Consider the following 22,135-nt stretch of genomic DNA (forward strand, 5'->3'; position numbering starts at 1 on the left):
ATTTCGGTAGCACAGCTCTAAACCAGACTCCGTTCCCGGTATTATCACATCAGGTCCCCTGACACTCACCCAGATCTGGTTACTGCTAATAAAGTGGTACACACATACACAGCCCATGATGGTATTTTCATCTAAACTGTTTTCAAATTTGAAACAGGAAAAAAGGGAAACGAGATCTTGAGGACATGTTTAAATTCATGAATTCATGTTTAAATTCCTTTCCATGTCTTATCCTAACATTCCCTAGGCTGAGCAATAATACTCTGAGTCAGTCATACATTACCAAAATGAAAAAGCACCTGTAAAAATATTGTCGCTCTGTTATATTTCCGGTTGCATGTTTTTCAGGGTTTCATAGCTTTGTGATAAAATCTGACAAGATATTTAACACTGAAGTGTCTACTGCAAATGCCGTGTAATTGCATTTCATAGAAACCCTTAGCTTGCCTACTCTTAAGACACCTTTCAGGAACTGTCTAATTAATTTCCCCTCTATATAAGGGGGCAGGAACTCTCTTCAAAGCTGTCAGGGTCTATTAACTAAACAACGTTGACTTGAAATCCTGCTTAAGTGGATATTTACAGTGCAGCACATCACAATGATTCATGCTGAATGTATATTTTTATGCCTTAATTATATTCAGGAATGAAATAGACTTACTTAATTTTAAGGCAGTGGCACAAACTGATTAATACCAGGAAACTGAGACCCAAGGTAGTTACCAAGTCATTTGCTGTTGTCTTGCTCACGTAGCTCTAAGTCGCAACTGGAGCTGTGCCAGTAGCAGCGCAAAGCAAAGCCACCAAGTACAAACAATACCCTTTTAACCAGCCCATTTGCTCCCCTGTGCCTTTGAAATAACTTTATAAGGGCAAACTTCTACCCCCAGAGGAAAATGCATCATGCCAATGACATCACCCGCGGAAAAACTCCTGCTGCAGTTCTGCTGCAGTCCGGTGCTTGCCTCCCCACCGAGGAGCAGGCACGTGTACTTACATGTTTAAACTTCACGTTCAGCAGAGATTAAAGCAGCTTGAGCCCCAAAATGGTGCTCAGTCCTCTTACTTATCCAAAGCTGCCTCTGCAACTTGCTACCAAGGGCAGGGAGGGCTCACGTGGAGCTGGCCAGGGCCCCGAGCGCACCTGCAGAACAAACCCTGCTTCGGTTCAGGGCGGCTGTAAACCAGCAAAGCCCCTGGATAGTCCCACCAGCTTTCAGGTGTGGGGCTTCAGGACTCCGTTGGTGTGGGAGTATTAAGGATCCCCTTCCATGTTTTCTTCTCCTGTGGAGTTAAATTGAGGCAGAAGGAAAACTGGAGGTGGGGAGCTGAGGTGAGAGGGAAATAATTGCTGGAGGGTAGGTGATGAAATGAGATGAAAGAAGGAAAAGACAAGTCAATGACAGGGAAAAAGGCTGACACAGGTTAAGTTTCACAACATGACTGAAACGATATAACAGCTTGTTGCAGCCAAATGGCAGGGTCCTGCTTTTCATCTCCCATTAGTTTTGGGTTTTTTTTAATTCTGAGTTAGTCCTCTTTTCTCCTACTGAGGGAGAGAATAAATCAGTGCAGGGGTCCCTAAGTCAGCATGCAGCCAGATGCAGGGACTATCCTGTATTCCTATGGCAACAGCGAATTGTTAGATCAGCTTAGGTGTCTTGTGAAACATCACCACGGGAAGGAAGATAAACATGGGGAAAATAACAAAACGTACAAATTAAAATTTAATGAAGACATATTTATTTTTTGTATGTGCCAATATTTTTTTACTGATGGAGAAGTGGGGACTCAGAAACCAAACCTAATACTCCTGGATTTCAAAGAATAGTTTGGTATTCATAGCGGGAAGGAAGGTAGAAAACAGGGGAGGGGAAGGGGCAGCGTATCAGTCAGAATCTTCTTTTATGTGCCTTAATGCATTTTATAGATCTAAAGATGAGCAGAAGGACCATTATGACTTACTGCATAATGCATGCTCAGTGCCCGATTATGCTGGCATGGGCAGGGATTCAGGAAAGTTAGTCTAAAAATTCCATCTTAGAACTCTGAAGCATCTTTATAATGACACTTTTTAAAGTAAAATTAAAAAAAAAAAAAAGGTGACCTGAATCCCATTTAATCCCTGTTTTAAATAGAGAACTATTATTGGCTTGTACTAGACACAGAGTGTCTTGTTTCAATGTTAGTCATAATACTGTTAAAAGTGATCTAAATGGCTGTTGAAGCCACTCCTGGAACCTCTTGCTATAATTAATGTTAGACAAAGAGCATACTTATTTTACTTTAGAATAGTGCTTTTGAGACTCATTAAAAACTAGTGCCATATGTTTATAAATGTAACGTACCCAATAAACACAGGAAATATAGTGGTGCAGTCAGTTCTTATCCTGTAACAATCATCTCTTGCTGCGGTGGGAAGAGTGCACATGCTATCGCAGAATAAAATCCTGCAAAGCGTTACAGCTCTCAGACACCTTTACTCGTAGGAAGTCACCCTGTCACTTGTTGGCGTGGGTTTACACTGAAAGTCTGGGCACGAGTGTAAGTTCTCAGGCGGCCATCAGTTGTACATGGGCCTATGGCCTTTTACACATGGTTTACTGTTCTGCCATCAGAGTCATGCCAATCCCCAGGCAAGGTCTCGGAGCATGGGAGTCTTTTAGCTCAGCCCATTCATTAGGCCAGAGAGTGCTCTCACACCGCTGCGGTTCGGAGCCACATCAGCTCACTCCTCAGGTTATCAGGTCAGCAAATCTACCTGCAACTTAGTTTTCTTTCTTCATTCTTCAGTCAGTTTGACAGCACCCCCAAAACAGTCCAGAGCAGCCATTAGTTAATGGAAGAGACTTACCAAAATGTGTGTGCTCTGATACTAGTGTCCATTTAAAAAATGAAGTTGGGGACTCCGTTAGGACCAGCATCTAGCTGTCTTGCTATTATTAATGAGGCAAGAGAAAGTTTTGCTATTCAGTCACGGGACCCGGAAAAAGACACATTATAGGGACACTTAGCTGAAACTGCAACTAAAAGGTTCCAGTTGTCAATAGCATTATTGAGTTTTGTTCTCTACACTGTGCAGCCAAACTTAATTGCTTTGTATGCAAAGTCTGGTCATTGTGGCTTAAGATGCACAAGTGAACAAAACTCACTGGGTAACAGTCATTTATAGTTGTATTCAAATTATAAATAAACATAGCTATTTCTAGTTCTCCCTATTGTTATTCGGAATACAACTGACTTAAAATCTTCACAGGCTTCTTAGCTTGTGTAGGGTGTTACGAGTGCCAGCTATAACCCAGCAGCCATATATGGCAAGCTTTGGGCAGGGGCAAAGGAGCTCTGATCTGTCAGCACCTATCCGTGTTTAAAAAAAAATGACATTTAGCTTTTTTAAGACAGTTCTGTGTGGAAAAGAAATTAAAATCCCAGTTGCTTTTTAATTTGAAATGTGAAGACAGTGGGATCCACTGGAAAAATCCACCGGGAATGTTCCATCTGGTTCAGTGATGCTGATAATCGTCAGACAGATACAGTGCAGACAAGCTGGAAAAACTGTTTCCTCTCTTTCTCCCGCACTTGCTCTGATATTCAGCACGCGTACGATGCCTTTTACAGTACTCCTTCTAGGCTGCACCTTTTTGTCTCCAGCCTGATACAAATCTCAAGACTTAGGTATCCAAAGGAGTTTATCCAAACTAATTTATTTGTTTACTGTCCCTAAGGTTCTTCCCTTGCACTTTGCACCTACCCCACCCGCTGGGTGTAGGGAGGGTGGCTGGAGGTATCGCGCTTTCAGGCTTCTCCCTTCTCATGTAAAATATAAAGAGCCAGCAATGTTTGCAGGGCTGAGCTGCACGGTTTGCAGGGGCATGTCTTAGGGTGCAGGTCCTAACTCTGACCACTGGTAAGGAAATAAATTACATGTTGTTAGTGGGTTATGTATTTTTCTATAAATCTCATCCACAATTTGTCCTTCTCGTTTCCAAGGAATCCTACAACTGAACCAGTTCTTCTTCATCTGTGGGGATTTTTTATTTTCTCCTGAACCATGTTAGAAATTCCAAGTCGCAGAACAAAGAAACAAAGTTTGTTTTTTCAAAGAAAAAAAAGAGTTGGTGAAAACAGCCCTGACAGCTGTACTCTGTGGCTCAGTAAATTAAGACTTTTTACTTACTGCTTTCAGGGATGTGTTTAGTCTAGATACTAGTGATTTATATATCTTTTTTGATTAGGTTGTATTTTTTAATGCAGATTTGCAGTGATTGCATTCAAGCTTATATTTACCTAGCATGAGGGAGATGTTGAGAAGAATATGAGTGAATTTAGTCCCTCAAAATGTTTCCCTTCTCAGCTTGTTATTTAAGGGACTGCTTAATTTTTAAAGAAGTTTGCCTATCTTGTTTCACAACCCACCTGAAAGTAGCAGGGGTTTGGAAGGCTGCTGGGAAATGGTCTTCATTTCTCTCTCTCACAGAAGTGGCAGTGCACAGAGGATGCTTCCGGCAAACTTCGAATTCACAAGTGTAAGGTATCTAGCGACATACTTGCCATCAGAAAAAGGACCCGCAGCATACACTCCCGCGGATACAGCGGTAAAGACAAAGACTGCAACTGTGGAGACACTGATTACCGAAACAGCAGGACCCAAAGAAAAAATCAAAGACAGTTCTTGAGAAACCCTAATGCGCAAAGTAAGTGTTGTCTGATCTGCTGAACCGCTGAGGCAAAGAGCAGGGGAAACTGGCGAGCAAAGTATTGGCTTACCAGTAGACTCTTGTTTTCACCTCCGCGTATAAAGAATACATCCGTAACTGGCAGTCGGGTTCTACGTCATTGCCTCTGTAATAACAATAACAATAGCAGTAATATTTATCCTTTGGATCATAGCGAGGAATAGTCTTTAGGCCGGTGGTGGTGGTGGTGGAGGTGGTGGTGGAGGTGATGCTCTGGGGCCACCTATCGCGCTGCTCAGCCATGACAGCCCGGTGCATCCGCGCATCGGCCGGTGCCGTTATTTGCCGACAAGGGTTCTCTTGCAGCGTCACCGCTGACTTGTCGCCTGTTCGGTGCTGTCCCGAGGCAGGCACGGCAGTGCTGCGGCTGCCCCGGGGCTGAAACGCCGCTCGGCTGGAGCGCCCGGCACGGCAGCGCCGGGTCCCCGCGGGGACAGGAGCGAGATTGCAGTGTCCTCTAGTGGAGCGTGGGCTGAAGGGACTGCACAAGAGGGGTTCGGGACAGCACTGCTCGCATTTGTTTCTGCTAAAGATTTCTACAAAAGAAGGCTATTTTAAAAAGCCGTTATTTTAAACGGAGCAAGCGTTTTCATCTATCTGCCCAGCGATGGAAGTGCAGTTCTGTAGCTATAGCAATACAAGCGGACCTGGATTTCAGACTTTATTCAAGAGCAGGCTGTATTCTCCTGCTCTCTCTACTAGACTGGGGAATGAAATAAAGATGGGTCTTTAAAACAGGAGGATAGCGAAGTCGTATGAGAAATGCAAAAGTTAGAAGATGCTGCACAGATGTCTATGAAATAAGAAAATAAAATCAGTATAATTCAAAATATTTCCTGTTTTAAAGCCTCCCCCACTCTGGATGTGAACAAGAATCCCTGGTATTCTTTGTGCATTCAACCACAATATTTGTCTGTCTTGAGTTGTCTTATTGTTCGGACTAAATGCTGCCGTAATATAATTTCTTCCATTTGTTTAGTATGAGCTAAGGAGTTTGACAGTGTGGACAGGCAGACCTCTGCTGAAAAGGCTACATGTCACAGACTGCCCGGGTGATTCTCAAACTGGGGAATGTTCCCCTAAGCGATATTTTTTCAAGGCCAGGTTGGATGGGGCTTTGAGCAGCCTGGTCTGGTGGAAGGTGTCCCTGACCATGGCAGGAGGCTTGGAACTAGATGATCTTTAAAGTCCCTTCCAACCCAAACCATTCTATGATTCTATGATTTTCAAGGGGAGATACCTGTTGCATACCTTGGAAAGAGAAGGTGTCTCCAGGACACCAGCAAGGGCTGAATGGAGATTGCAGCTGGGGGGGGAGTGACTTGGGGAGAGAAAGAGGGAAAGTATGGAAAACATCTGAAGGGGGCATCAGAAAAAGTCCATTTGTTATGCTTTTCTCCTTTACAACATTCTTATTCCTTTACATTTATACATATAGATACATATACACTGGCATATGATGGATTCTTGCCCTTTTAATGTCTACCTTTAAAAAGGAAAAAGTGTTATCCTTTTAAAAAGTCATTTTTATTGTAAAGCATGTCAAACGTCACATGCCAATTTACAGGTGGTGACCTTGTTTCACAGACTACTGTATGGTTTAATTTTCTAAAATTCTTTCTAATCCTGTGGTCTCTGATTTTTTGAGTGTCTCTTTCTAGATATCTGATTTCTAAGATGCCGATTTTACTTGGAAATATAGATGCTAACTGTGGCATAAGGTCAGACTAGCATGAAATGCAAACCTTGAAGCAATTGAAATTTCATGCTACTCATGAAAGTGTGGGCCCCGACGTATCAAAAAATCATTAAATAAGTTTCTGTAAAGCCACAGAAAAAAGAAGCTGTTTTTACTGAACAGCATTCTTGCTCTTTGGAGTATGCTTTTTGTTCATGGCATGGGTCGTGTAGATACGTATACGCAACCAGGAATGTTTATTTCTTCTGCTTCAGAATACAAACCTCGATTTGTTCACACTCGCCAAACCCGGTCCTTGTCTGTGGAATTTGAAGGTGAAATATATGACATAAATCTGGAAGCGGAAGGACTGCAGGTGTTGAAGACCAAAAGTATCACCAAGCGTCACAATGCTGAAAATGAGGAAGAAGCAGAGGAAACCGATGGTGCTCCTGGTGACGCAATGATCGCTGATGGCACTGATGCTATAGGTCAACCCAACTCTGTCAGAGTGACGCACAAGTACAGTTGCTTTTTCTGTGGTTTTTTTTTCTTAAAATGAAATCTTCATTTTCTAATTGCATTCTCTCTCTTTCCATTTTTTACTATTTTATGATTACAATATTTAAGAACTTAAAACTGTCGTTGTAGATTTTAGATAAACCCGAGTTGTACTTGTTAGTAGGTGGAATCATTTAACTTTAGTATGTGTATTTTAAAGAGAGGCATCTAGTTTAGGTTTTATTTCTGAGGAAGAGTAGGCATCTCCAGAGGGAGATTCATCCTCCGTATCGAAACATGCATCTTATGATGGATTAATCACTCTGTGAAGCTGACGCTCCTGCTGTTCTTTATAAAGTCTAGGCTACCAGCTTAGCATAGAGGCCTAAATTTGAGAGGACTGAAATCCCACTCTAAATGAGGACAGATTGCATCAGTTGCATCCCCTTTCTTAATGCTTAGTTGTTTGCAGCCAGTAACATTAGCTAAGACACATTAGACCTGTTTAACCCTGAAGAGACCCACAGTCATTTTTCCATCCTAGAAGATGCTTAGATTTCAATTTTTAGCCCTACACTAAATCTGAATGATAAGGCAAAAATCTAGAAATATTTTTAGTTTAAAAATCTAATATGATTCATCTGAAAAGCCAGGCAGATGCAGGCAACAAAAGTCTTCTATTTTACCCTCTTTATTGTGTTTAAAATATAAATAGCATTTCTCTCTTTTCTTCTTTTTTTTTTAAAAAACATCAAGGAAAACATAAAAGTTAATTTTGAATAAGTAAAAATTATCCTTTCTTTTACATTGATAATTTCCAACTGTGGTATTAATAAAGCCTTAAATAGCTTTCTGGAAAAGTTATTATTTCTCCGTAAAGTGATTTGACTTTTACTGAATACAGTATTGTTTTCAGAAATCTGTGAGTGAAGAAAAAAACATAATGCAATAACATGGGAAGAGATAAGCATCTAAATCTTCCTTTCTGCTATTCTTCTCAAAAATTAAAAGAAGGGCTCTGATGAAGCAGGACCCAAGAAAGGTTGTGTCTATAAAATTGGAATATTTCTGTAATTAAGGAATTTCTGTTTGCCAGCATAGAGGCTTTGAAAACCCAGCCTGTAGTCTGCTGGGTTTTCTATCTCAGTCCACCTCCTTGGCCTTCCACATGCTTTTTTTTCTCTTGGTACAGCTGTTTTTTCAAACACTGGTATGAATGTTTTTGTCATTGCATCACTTTGTGACTTGAGTGTTCTGTTTGTAACCACTTGTAACCACTGTTACCACTTGTTTGAACTCTCTGCTCTAACTTTGATTCTTATTGATCTTTATTGATTATATTGATCTTTAGTCCATTGACTTTATGTTCTGTTCTTGACTATTTTACATACTTGGAAGATGAGTCACATTCATGTGGCAAGAGGAATATATTTCTCACCAGCTGGTGGTTAAATAAGCAATGGCATGTTTCGTGAAGAGGCTTTAAATTCTGAACAGGTTTTTATTTCCATTTCAATTTCATTTCTGATTGGATTAAGAATTTCCAAGATGGCTGTGCCATTGCATTTTTGTTTAGCAGACACAAAGCATCTGTCACGGATGAGGATTTTTTTTTTTATTTGCAGAGAAAACAGATTGAAGCAATTATTAATATTATTAAGTCAACATGAGAAGACCTTGTAGAGTTTTTTCATTTCTTAACAGAGTACAACAAAGAATTGATTAGGAATGTTGGAAGAAAGAGACGAAATGGGTAGGCAATTGGGAAACCACTTACCTTCTTTTTCCTATTTGTTAAACTCACATCTACAGATGTTTTATTCTTCCAAATGACACTATTCACTGTGAGAGGGAGCTCTACCAGTCCGCCAGAGCCTGGAAGGACCACAAGGCTTACATTGATAAAGAGGTAAGAGGTATTTTAAAACCTGAGTGAAGTCTTTGCACTGCTACCTTTTCAAAGAATAATTCTGACTCGGAAATATTCTCGGCAGATCGAAGCTCTCCAAGACAAAATTAAGAATTTGAGGGAAGTTAGAGGACACCTAAAAAGAAGAAAACCAGATGAATGTGACTGTAGTAAACAGAGGTAAGAGAGATGACATTCAACACTGAAAGCTACGCTGATTGCTAAGGCTTACACATTTTCCAAGTTTTTTGAGATGGAAAAGAAAGAACATAAGCTTTATTGATATTTATAACCACTGTAGGTACTCATTTTTGTTAGACTGCTTTTAAGAGTAGAAACCACTGTGAATCAAAAGAAGATAAATGTAAAAATTTTATGATTAAATATATTTGTATTCTGCTAACATATTTGAACCCAGCTGTAGTTTTGCTATAATCTAGCATAGGATCACTCACACAGATATAACTTCTTTAAATGAAGTGAAAATCATAAGTCATTCTGTGTAGTTCTTTAAGAAAATGTCAAAGATGGTATGTTTCTGGTTTGGTTTTATGTTGAAAATGGTTTCATGACTTGATAATTCCTAACAATTTTCCCTGTAGCTATTACACCAAAGAGAAAGGGGTAAAGGCCCAAGAGAAACTCAAGAGCCATCTTCATCCCTTCAAGTAAGATTGTTATTATCCTCTCACTCTCTCAGCTGGCTTTTTGGTGACTGGAGAAATATTATTTTGGGGGTTTTGCAGGTTTTTTTGTGGAGAGGGGAAGGGAGGAGGCAAGGGAAAGAAAAGGCCACATACAGCAAGCTCTCATGAGAAAACTTCCGTAGTTTTGGACAGACTTGTGAAAGTTTATGGATAGTATTTTTAAAACCTATTGATAGAAAATGGATGAAATTGATCATTTCAGAAGCTGATTGACCTCATGATTGTTAAAAAGATCCAGTTAAACCTAAACACAACAGTGCATCATTTCTCATGCTTACTGAAGAGAACACCTTGTCATAACAGCTGGGGTGGAAGCTGAGCTAGAAGAGGGGCATATTCTCATCTTCTCATCTTTAAAAAAGCCAGAAAGATGTAAAAACTGCTAATGCTGTTGTTAACCAAACAGAGACTGTTCTCTGTCAGCCATGCCCAACTTTCTCTCTGAACAGAGAAGCAGCCCAGGAAGTGGATGGCAAACTGCAGCTCTTCAAAGAGAACCGGAGAAGGAAGAAGGAAAGGAAGGGGAAAAAGCGCCAGAAGAAAGGAGATGAGTGTAGCCTTCCTGGACTGACGTGTTTTACCCACGACAACAACCACTGGCAAACAGCACCGTTCTGGAACTGTAAGTCTTAGCTCCACGTGCAGATGTGATCTAGGTTATCCTCTGCTGTGTTACAGAGTTTCCACTTCATGCAATCAGAGCATTATTTTGAAGCACTGACGCTTAGTAATGCTGCTACTGCTGTTATTCTGAAGTACGAAGGAAGAATGTCACTTGAGTATGCTTGTGATTGTTGCATTACTTATTTATAAGAAGTTATCACAAGAGGCTTGATGCTAAACACCACAGAAACAAAAAGGAGAGTTGGCATCTAAAACAGACCTTCGTAACCAGCCACTGAGATTTGTGTCATTTCTTGGAGATCAAGATGACCAAATATTTCACAGGAATTTTAATTGGGTTTCGGTTATTAGTAACAAACTTATTCTTCCAATTGTCACAAATCCTTTTTTGGGACTTGACCTTTAATGTTGTCACAAACTTCAACACATAAAAGGTCTAATTTAATTTTATCATTTTGATTTCGAAGTGTATCAAAACCAAGTTACCTTATTGTGAAGAAAATACCGGTACTACCCCTTATGAATTCTTCCCATTATTCCCATTTTTTTATATTCTAAAAGAATTTAAAAGTCACAACTGTGGAATGCTCACCTGGTGTATAAGCACAAAATATTAGAGCTAGAAAATATTTTAAGTTCCCTTAAACTTCAGGGTATATAGATAACCATCCTATTGAGGCATGCTACGACATTTCTTGGTATTCAAGAAATGCATTAACAAAACAATATCTTTCTCTTCTTTGGTGGTGGAGGAAGAAAAGTGATTGAAAACTTTACTTTCAGAAATTTCAAGATCAAATGATGATTAAGGTACAACATATTTGACTCCAAGCAGAAAATGTACTAAGAACAATTTTTCATTTGGAGAAAGAAGTTGTCTCCTAGTAATAATCTGTTCTGATTGCACTAGGACTTCTGCTAATATGCTTTTTACATTTTAAGACGTTCCTAAAGCAGTCATATGAATGATTTTTTGTTTTAAAGACAACAATTAAATTGGCTTATTACTTTTTAACTGTGGAGTAACAAACAGTTATGAAAAGTTGCTCATATTGCTGTGCATACTGGCAATACTCCAGCAACAGTCATGGTGTAAAAAAATGTCCCTTTGACGCAGTCCATAACTTCAAGAAGAGCTACTGTGTTGATTCACATTACACAGATAAAAAGGTCCTATACCATTACTATTTTTATGAATTTTGTTCAAAACATTGATAGTGTTACAGCTAGTCACAGTACTAATAACAAATCTAAATCTAAAATCTAAATAAAAATCTAAGGCAATATTAGCATTTTATTATTGGAATTAAAGAAACATTCGTCCACAGCAAAACTTTGTTAGCAGTTTGTTTGAAAATTAAGAGAAATACCTTTCTTACAGCCTTTTCTGCTGGCAGAACAAGATTATAGGCAAAGTATACCCAGGTCTCCTCTATGGCTGCTCCCATCACTCTGACACCTGGATCCAGGTGTCTTCAGTCTGGAGTGGAAGCCTGCTCTAGGTTTCCCCAGGCTGGAGAGTGAAAACAAGATGTAATCCAGTTACAGTGCTTAGGATTGTCCTACAAAGGCCTGACTGAGTGCTTCGATTTCCCTCTTATTTGTGTATCAAATAAATGAAATGAGGGATTGCAGTTCAAAATAATAGTTAAGTGGAAAACTCAAGCCAGTAAGGGAGAGTTGTTTAAAACGCGGCATAGGATTATCCGTTGGTCTTCGTTCCCACCTTGCTTCTTCCATCTTTCTTGCATTCAAGGTGCCAGGCAAGCTCCCTGCCTGCAAACCCATCTCTTCATTGCCTAATCTCTCTCACTCACCTCATTCCCATACACTGCCTCATGCTTTCTTGGCTGCTGTGTCATTTCCATCCCACTTACGATATCAGCTAGCGATTTGACCTTCCTCTGTAGTGCTTACAGTTCTGTAATTTTCTGTTGTACTTGCACCTCAGAGGATCTACTAGATTAAGGTTACTTACTGTTGGGGGGAAAATGTATCCTTATATATAGTAAGCAATTCCAAGGAATCCTGTATACAAACCTCAAGGATCAGGATTTGTGTTGTTTTTTTGTAAAGTCTGAATTCTGCTCAATCCCAATAAACCATATATAACTCAGAACAGAATATGCCTCATTAACTATGGGATTCACTGTCTTCTGCTTTCGTTAACTGTATGTTTGTGAAAATTACATTAGCAACATTTATTCCATTTTAGATGAGAATCTAAGATTATTCAAATATGAGTTTTTTTAAAAATTGATCTAGAATTTAAATACATGAAAACCTATAGAAGTTTCACTAGTAGAAAAAACAAGCGTTATTATTTTTCACTGAAAACTAATAACTTGTTTCTTTAATTACAGTGGGCTCTTTCTGTGCTTGCACAAGCTCGAATAACAACACTTACTGGTGTTTGCGAACAGTTAATGATACCCACAATTTTCTCTTTTGTGAGTTTGCGACTGGCTTCTTGGAATATTTTGATATGAATACTGATCCCTATCAGGTAAACCCCTTTCCCTGTTACAAAATACTGTTCACCAGAGTCCTCCAGGGTTTTTTAATTTCTGTTAACAAGTATTTTTTCCCTCCATTCCTCTTTTCTTCAGCTGACAAATACAGTACACACAGTGGAAAGAGGCATTTTGAATCAATTACACGTACAGCTAATGGAACTGCGAAGTTGTCAAGGTTATAAGCAGTGCAATCCGAGGCCGAAGGGACTTGAAACAGGTAAAAGAAAAAGAGAAATGTTTATTTCCATTTTATTCATTTTTTTCCACCTGCTTAAGTACTAATTGTATCCATGAAGTCTCGCTCTCCTAAGTGTTGCTCTGAATAGTTTGGAACGATCCACATACACCGTCCTGCACAACCGCAGGAGCAGGGAGCTTCTTTGCAAGTTTGCACGGATACTGATGGCAAAGCACAAGCTTTGACAGAAATGCTGCAGAAAAGTTCTCATGTTATTTGAGCTAATCAACAACAAGCATATGCAGATCTCCATAGTCATAACTCCTCTCTGTTGCAGGGTTTATTTGGTTAGTTTTTGCCTCCCAGTAGCAGGTGAGGTATTAAATCCTGTGTTTATTCCAATTGCTGTCTGTCCATATGAACAACCTCAGGCTCTACATCACAACTGAGACTTAACATTGCAAACTTCTCATCAGCTGTAGTCCCCTCTGGTTTTGAGGAAAGCAATATTTCTTTACAAGAGTCTCTGAGTACAAAAATAGCTGGTATTTATACTTCATTCCTCTGGAATTCATTGCACTTAAATTTGGTTGATTGAATATTGCGATTTTTTTACAGGCATATTTCCTTCTACATATTTTGTGTTGTTGCATCTTTGTATCTCTTTCTTCACCTACAAATGTTTCTCCTTTTTACAATATCTAATTGTTTGAGGGTTTTATTATTTTTGAAAAACGGTGGTTTTTCAGTTCTTTTATATAAAACTTCCAGGAAATCTTTGTTGGACTGCAGCTCTGCCTTTATTTAACACAGTACATTTCTTTTTAGGAATTAGATGCTGTGCATGGAAAACTACATTGTGAATGGTTTTACAAGTTCTAAACACTAACAAAAGTTACTCTTGTATTTTCCTATATCAGGAAATAAAGATGGAGGAAGCTATGATCCACACAGGTATCCACACTTTTTTATTCTCCTCAGCAGCTTCTTTCCAAATAATTGCATGACTCCAGCCCATCTCAACTAATGTCTGTATCCCGCCATGTTGCACACAGCATAGCTTTTGATGCATGCATTTTCTAACTACTCTACACTGGACTTGGCCATTGTTTTTTAGATCTACCATTCTGCATTTAACGTAGCTCCTTGTCATAGCAAGACTTCATACAGCTCATATTCCATGCCTGTATTTCTTAGATGTTTACACAGGGAAAATGACACAAAAAGAATCACCTCTTTTGAGTTGTTTTCCTGTTGTTGGGTCGATTTTGAATGGGTTGGGGTTTTTTTCTGGTTTTATTTAGGAAGTCTGTACAGCTGCTTTTTAAACGTAAACCAGATGTGATTAAAAAGCTTTCTGAGGTATATGTATCCAAAGAGCCTAATCAAACCTACGGAAGCAAAGTAAAATCTTCTCACTGGCTTTAGGAAATGTTGGCAGATGCTGCTTCAAGCAAAAGCAGTGCTCAGCGTGAGCAGCAGGTGCTCAGAAGGCAGCAGGAGACAGGTCAATATAAGCATGACAGAAAGATGAGGCTCCTTTGGGTAGGGGGGCCGACGCTTTCAGACCAGATCACACACGCATGAAATGAAGTTTCTTGAAAAGATTGTAATATTTGAACTGAGGAAGGGCACCAGGTGAACCTTCCTATAAAAAACCACCAGGTTTTTTATACCTGGTGGTTGAACCTGAGGAATACATGAAAGACTGATGCTTGCAAGTATATTTATCTGCTTGCAAGTATACTTACCTGTTTGCAAGTATACTTATCGTACCTACATGTTTATCGTGCAGAGCCCAGTTCCTCCTAGTGGAGGAATCAGTCAAACATAAAGCAAAAGCCTGAAGAGACTGAAAAACCTCAGGTCTTAACAGTACTGCACTTGCTGTTCATTGAGCAATATTTGTACTCAGGGTAAAAAACAGATTAAAGTCTGTCAAGTGTCATATTTAGACTTGATACCTTTTCAGGGTATATCAGTTTTATACATTTTCTTCTCCATGCGCTTTGGTGGATTAGCTCCTGATATACATTGTTTACCTGAGATGTAAACTAGGTCCAAGGAGTATACAAGTGTACTTAAAACTTTTTTTCACAGGGTCTTCTGAAAATAATCTTGTAATTAGCTCCCAGCAGCCAGGGAACAATTAAGATAATGTATTTCAATGGTTTATAGATCTCCAATTGAAGCAGCTCATTTTTCCTTGCAGCCAGTTTTGTATTTTCTCACTTGAGTAGTTTGGGGATCTAGGAAAATGATAAGCTTTTGTTTGGTTATATCCCAGTTGTTTGCATTGCTCGTTACAGCCTGGTGGGAACTGGTTACTATAATGACAGAAAATAATCCCTGTAATTATGCTTTTAAGTCTTTCATTAGAAGACATCCTTGTAAGCATTCCTCATTTTAACTACAGATCTAACAGAAATGGCGTTTTTGAACTGTAGGATTGCATGAAATAGTAGAGCACATAGGATTAATCTTTAAATTATATCTTGCTACACTGTTTAGTAATTAAAACATTTTAACTTCTGATACCAAGTCAATAACATTATGCTGCTGGGATAAATATCAGGTATAGTATAACACAAGTGATACTGCTCTGTGCCATTGCATTCCAGCCACCCAGTTTCTCAATATACACAGATGCCTGGGTTCAACATTTTGGTTCAAGATCCATCTTGGTCGATATTGGTTTTCTTTTCCAAAACAAACAAACAAAAAATAATGAACAAAAACCGTTAATCAGGAATCATTAAAACAATCTCTTAGAGGATCCTTTTCTTGATGCCTGCAGAGAAACCAGCGGAATAAGAAAGGGAAAGGCCTACGCTGCTAAGTCATCTGAACTACCCCTTAGGCTTCCTTCAGATGTTGCAGTTCATCCACTCAGCCCTGTTTCCAGTTCAAAATGTCCGAGTTAGTACAGCACTACAGGTGTTACAAGGGCAATATTGAGACAACAGGCCTGTATGGAAACAGCCAGTATAGTGCTGTTTGCTAACACACAGGGAGAGAGCTTCAGCGGGGTAGAACTCGTGTCACCTGTGTCCCTTGGTGGACAGAACAACTCTGCAGAGCTTCAGCGGGGTAGAACTCGTGTCACCTGTGTCCCTTGGTGGACAGAACAACTCTGCAGAGCTTCAGCGGGGTAGAACTCGTGTCACCTGTGTCCCTTGGTGGACAGAACAACTCTGCAGACGTGGCTGACAACAGGATGTGGGAACTGCACACTCCTCTCTCCTCTCCTGCTTGTCTGAGGTTTCTCAGAGCCACCAAGGAGATGATTGTACCTACTTGTCTTTAGTCTCAGTAGAGATATGTCCAGATCCCTTATTAGTGTTGAGACAATGCAGGCACGGATGGCATCATGGGACTCCGAGGCATGTTATTTGGAGAGTGAAGCTTCGCTGATGCTTGATTTTTAAAAATCAGAAGATGTTTTACTGTGAACAGTTAGCAATAATTTTTCTCTCTTTTGGGTCTGACATAGCTGAGAGATCCAAAATATTGCTCAAGGAAACCACTGCCATGCTGTTACTCAAATGCAACTCATCTGCACTTTCCCATTTCACACCTATTTGTAATGAGATTTCTTACAGGGGAAAACCTTTTCTTTACTCTCTCCTTCCCGCTGTATGCTTTGTTTTCAGTGGGAAACTTTTCATGCTTACTGCTAAGTTGTGGAATTAAGCTGTGAGGTGACTCACTCAGTCAACCAACATACAACCAGCTCTAGGACCTTAAAACTTTGCTTTCCTATTTGTTTAACACGTGTGAATACAAGTTACCTCTCTCCCATGTGTTTAAACAAGTTATTTTTTTCTTCTTGACATGAAGATGATGGAACAATTCCCAGTGCCTTCCCAGCCGTGAAACTCTTCTGACACTGCAGAAACAGCGCCACATTTAGAGGGGAAAATACGGACCCAGCACGAAGGACCGTGTAGCGCTGACATTCTTTGAGCTATTTTGTAGGAATACAGCAAACTCCTTGCTGATCTTACTTCTCTGCAGCACAGCCCCGTTGCCCTGCTTCTGAGGCTGCTGGGAAACCCTGCTCCTCTTTGCTGGTCCCCAGACCTCCCTGCTGCCACCCCAGCTTGCCCAGCTCAACCCCCTGTCCCACCACCTGGGACAGGCAGAGAGGCTCCTCTCGGCCCAAAGGCACCTTTCTGGCCCCTGCTTTGCCCCCCCACTGCCCTGGCCCATCCCCAAACCTGTCACCAGTCAAAGGGCAGCACTCCAGTTTCAGTTTCTGCCGTCACATACCAAACCACTTTGGCCACTGACTGTTCCTACAGCAGTGTGTTTTCCTATACAGGCTCTGATTTGGCAAAGAAAAAAATATATGAAACTATCAATACAAATAATAACAGAGCAAAATTTCAATATTGTCGCATTTGTAGTGTGGTTAATATCTTAGAGGGTTTGGTGACTAAATTCCTCAAAAATGCATCCCTTCCTGTGATGTTTTCTAGGGCCCTTTAGGCCTCTAAGCACTGGAATAGTAAGACTTCTTTCTTGAAACCTCTGCAGTTTTTAATTACCTTTTGTTTCAGGAATCAAGTTATCCATAATTCGACTGACAAAGCTGGCCATGTGGCCATGCCATGATTTCATTTTTCTTGTCTACTTCAGGAAAAGAAAGAAGGAAGATGCTCTGTCATACCTGTCCTACCACATTGAAAAACCTGCTGTTGCTTCCTGTAACAGGGAGTTTGCCAAGTGTTTGCAAAAAAAATATTTCTAGAACTTGCTTTAAAAAAAAATAAGATAATTAAATTTTACATTGTAAAATATTTACAGCTGTATTAAGTGAAGAAATATCAATTAAGATCAAAGATTCAGGTGTTTCCAAGTAAGGAAAGTGGTCTCCCTTTGGTGCAGAATAAGGCCCCTCATCATAAGAAAATCTCAAGGTTTTTTTTGACTATAATGGTATTTTTCTGACTTTCCATATGATGGACTAAATATTGGAGAAATTCTTTCCAGTGTGAAATCCCAAGCTAGTAAAGACGCAAAGAATATAAGCTATGATAGATACAATTTGTATCTTCTGTTTTACTTGAACAACAAGAAAGGTCAAGTTAAAATGCAAACAAATTAATGGAGATGCCAAGAACCCACTGTAGGGATGAAGGGCTCAATATAGATAAGTATTTGTGCTCAATTCATGCTGTTGGACTATAGCCACTTGAACTCTCAGGGTAATTACTACTAGTCTACCTGCCTCTACAATTTTCAGAAAGAGAGTAAGTCATCTCAGTGAACTAGTTACTAAATATTGCCTGCAACATCATTTGTAAGGACAAATTTGCCACTTTCCCTGACAGGCTTTTGCATTAGCTGATTAGTTTTTCCTTGTAGGCCACTTTGTTGGTAAAATCTTTGGACTGAACACAGTCTGTGCAGTGAACTAAATGAAATAGTGGTGTTCAGTGTTACTTGTCACTACAAAATTTCACGCTACATTTGATAATCTGGGTGGCTATAGTCACTGTAGTGACTTTTAAAATCTTCTGGAAATGGGTTTCCTTCATGTCTTTGCTTTTTCTGGCTGTGGTCAATATAAAATGCAGCTCAATTGCTATTTATAGACTCCCATGTATGCCCTTTATTCAAACTTGTTATTTGATAAAGCTGTTAGACATTCTCTTAGAAAGCTTTTTTTTTAAATTAAAAAAAATAAAACCTTTAGGAGGTTCTGTATCTATGTATATTTTAACACTATTTTACAGAGTGGTGCAGTCCTATAAATTAATTCACACTAAGTTTTCACAGCTTTTGTTTCTCCTAATTGCTCCATGTAAATTGAAATGAATGTTTACCAAGTAAATAAAATACTACCTTTGGCTATCATTTATTAAATAAAATGTGGCTGGTTTGTTTGTAGACCATATGTCTTGAGCTACCCAGACACCAAATTCCTGTGGGCATTGTTGAAGTTGAGGTCACTAATGGCTTTCAGAGTTAGTCCCATCTTTTACACTTAACTGTTGTTCATTTATTCCATATTTTGGTGGATCGTTAAAGAAAGGTGAATGGATTGTTTGTGTATTGAAGCACCTTTCCTGCCTTGAAATATCAGAGGAAAGATTTATCTCTGCCTGTCATCACAAAGCCCCATTAGACCAGATTTTGCTTTTTCACTCAGTCCAAGGATGTAGCAGAAGACAGGGAGTTTCTTGCTGTGTGTGCAGCAGGAGCTGTGAACACACCTGAGCCCACAATCATTAATATGATGACAGAAGATGTGGAGCGTCTTACATTTTGAGCTACATACATTATGAATAGTGGTGCTTTCATGCAAATTGCTGTAGAAACACACGTGGAAGCTTTGCTTGCACTTTTAAGCTGGTGTTCACCATTAGGCTTTCTTCTTTCTTTCAACAGAGGACAGCTATGGGATGGATGGGAAGGCTAACCTGCCCAATTTCACTGGTGACATCAACTGGCAAGGACTGGAAGACTTGTACAGTGTGAATGAAAGTGTATATGAATACAGATACAACTATAGACTTAGTCTGGCTGACTGGACTAATTACTTGAAGGATGTAGATAGAATGTTTGCACTGCTGAACAGTTACTACCAGCAAAATAAAACAGACAAGGCTAACACTGCTCAAAGCAAGGGGGATGGGGACGAATCATCCACGCCGACTACCTTGGTGGAAATGGCTTCTGCTGAAGAATCAAGCGGCCTGCCTGCAGAAGAGTTGCAGCTTATTGTGCCAACGGACTTTGCAGCCCTCGCTTTGAGCACGGTGATTTTAAGTCAGGAGAGGAAACTTGAATTAAACAATGATATTCCTGAGAAAAGTAGTTTGAATGACGCACACTGGAGAAATAATCATCAAGCTGAAAAATGGATGGAGGATAAAGAATCGGACCGTTTTGATATGGATTTCAGTGGAAACGGTTTGATAGAGTTGGAGTCCCAGCATAGCTTCATGCTACAACCCATCAGCATTCCTCAAAAAGACACTCATCAGGACGGTGACACTGTGGAAGATATATTTGAAGATCAAATATATCTTCCTGTGAGGTCTGATGAAGCCCTTGTTCATCAGGCTGTAAACGTATCCATTAGGGATTCATCTATCGGTACCCAGAAAACAGGAACTTTCTTTAAAAAACCGGAACAGAGTCTTGCAGGGGAAACTTCACAAATCCTAAATGTAGAAGGCAGTGCCTCAGCTCCACTCTCCTTGGATTAGATCAAGTTGTAAACCATTGAATAAGTTCTCCTTTTTCTTAATAGCAAACTAATAAAGGTAATCATGACAACTGACATTCCATGTTTATTGTAGATACATTTTGCAGCTAAATTGAGCCCAGTTCAGTGTTTGTCTGTGTGCATTTGTTTTATTCACACGCACATGTTATGACTGTAATTCTCCCCACTGGGAAGCACGATTTCCAGTTTTTACTGAAAAGAAACAGTGTTAACTTTCAAATGCAGTAGCACATTCTCCAAAAACGACGAAGTATTTCTTTGAAGAGGATGTTCAAGTTACTTTATTTCCAAATGATCCCACCATGAATGAATGTTTCAGTCCACCCAATCTGTCTGCATAATGTCTTTTCCATAAACTATTTTAACCACTGGAAATTCCTAATGTCACGCTTTTGAGTAAAATGCACTTTTAAAATCTGTATGCCATACCATTTATGAATCTAATACCTTACATGTTCTTAGTTTGCTCATTGTCTCATGTAATTGTGAAGCCAATAAATAGATTGACAGGAAAGAGGTAACCGGCATGGATTGTGGAAACAGACTCTTTGAATATTATTTTAGCAAAAATATTGCATGTTTGTGTTACTTTGATTTAATTAAATTTACTCTCAGAAAGGTATGGCTAATGATTGTTAACTGTAGGAGGATTTGTTTAAATTGGATTGTTTCCCTATATATTGATATTGTCAGTATTAAAAATTCATGAGGTTTTTTGACTTATTTTTTTTCTGATACTGGTAGAAAGGTTTACATCAATACATATATGCTTTTGTCACCACATCTGATTTTTATTAGGCTGAACAATATCTTGAAAGCATTATTATAATTTTGAGACTTAAATTCTTTTTGTTTTCAACAGGCATTAAAGGGAATGATAAAATCATGTTAGATTTACATTATTTTAGATACAAAAGCCACATGAGGTTAAAAATGGTAGTTTAGGTAATTTTTGTTGCTGTATTCTAAATTTTTTCTTGAACTTTACCAAACATTACATTTTATAAAGTATAATACAAAAATGACTTTGAAAATTGTATTACTCGAAACTTAGTATCTTCCCTTGCTTTTTTATAAATTTCTAAATAATTAGCACAACAACAACAAAAGAGAATTACCTCAAACAGATGTAATTCCATAGTGTCCAATTCACGGGTGTGTTTCCTATCTGTTACATGTTATTTAGTGTAGTGAGTATTTTTTGGCTATTGAAGCACTGCAGGTTAAACTTACATTCATTGCATTGTATTTTAAGTTGAAACTTTTTAAAAAGGAGATTCTTTTAGTAGGATTTTAATAATTTTAAGAAGCAGTCTTTTTGATGGACTCTGTACATATGTTAAAATTACTAGCTCTTTATCTGATGTATGTGTCGGGCTGATTGATAGAAAAACATATTTATGGTCATGAATGTTGCTATTTGTACATAGGTTTTAAGTTACTAGGATACAGACTGTGTTTTTAAATCTTGTATAATATTTCTGTGATACTTTTATAGAACAATTCTGGCTTCGGGAAAGTCTAGAAGCAATATTTCTTGAAATAAAAAGCGTTTTACTTTACCTGCTTCAGAGAAGTCCAGATGATCCAGTTTTCCTCTTAATTAAGATTTATTTTAAAAGTATGTTGACAGTTTCAGTTTTAAGAAACCATCCACATTTAAAGCAATGGGTAACGAAATAGCACGCTACATTCTGTTAGTTATAAATTATTCCTGGAGATTGTGAATAATATATATTTTTTGTTTAAGACACGCTGTGATATTTTTTTTTTTTAATTCCCAATTCATCCGATCCTTTCTTCCTTGAAGTCGACGCACCGAGCTGCACCACCAGCAGTGCCCAGAAGTAAAGCAATGCTACACGGTGCCATTCCCTGCTTTGCCGCTTTCCCTCCTCCCTGCAGAGCTCTCCCTATGACAGCAAAGTGCAGCAGACCGGACACACAGGGCTTAACGAGAATGGACCACAGATCTCTAGTCAGGAGCAGTAAATCAAATCTTCACAAAATTTGTGCTACTCCTCCTTCTAGTCAGGAGGAGTAGCA

At 39.1% G+C, this 22,135-nt stretch overlaps 1 protein-coding gene across 8 annotated transcripts in view; it reads left to right on the forward strand.

Moving 5' to 3' along the window:
* SULF1 (sulfatase 1) overlaps nt 1–21,840 on the forward strand; it is a 125,869-nt gene extending 104,029 nt beyond the window's left edge. For 6 of the 8 annotated variants that reach the window (XM_075494793.1, XM_075494795.1, XM_075494791.1 and 3 more), the window contains 9 exons: nt 4,478–4,694; nt 6,690–6,936; nt 8,728–8,824; nt 8,910–9,004; nt 9,427–9,492; nt 9,981–10,153; nt 12,519–12,661; nt 12,765–12,888; nt 19,246–21,840. In XM_075494793.1, the coding sequence (XP_075350908.1) occupies nt 4,478–4,694; nt 6,690–6,936; nt 8,728–8,824; nt 8,910–9,004; nt 9,427–9,492; nt 9,981–10,153; nt 12,519–12,661; nt 12,765–12,888; nt 19,246–20,069 (1,986 nt within the window). In that variant the 3' untranslated portion in view covers nt 20,070–21,840. Of the gene's footprint in view, nt 1–4,477; nt 4,695–6,689; nt 6,937–8,727; nt 8,825–8,909; nt 9,005–9,426; nt 9,493–9,980; nt 10,154–12,518; nt 12,662–12,764; nt 12,889–13,769; nt 13,892–19,245 lie in introns of those variants that run through there. The other 2 variants (XM_075494799.1, XM_075494797.1) reach the window with 2 other exon arrangements.
* The last annotated feature ends 295 nt before the right edge of the window (nt 21,841–22,135 follow it).

The sequence above is a fragment of the Mycteria americana genome, chromosome 2, assembly GCF_035582795.1.
Source record: "Mycteria americana isolate JAX WOST 10 ecotype Jacksonville Zoo and Gardens chromosome 2, USCA_MyAme_1.0, whole genome shotgun sequence".
NCBI lineage: Eukaryota > Metazoa > Chordata > Aves > Ciconiiformes > Ciconiidae > Mycteria > Mycteria americana.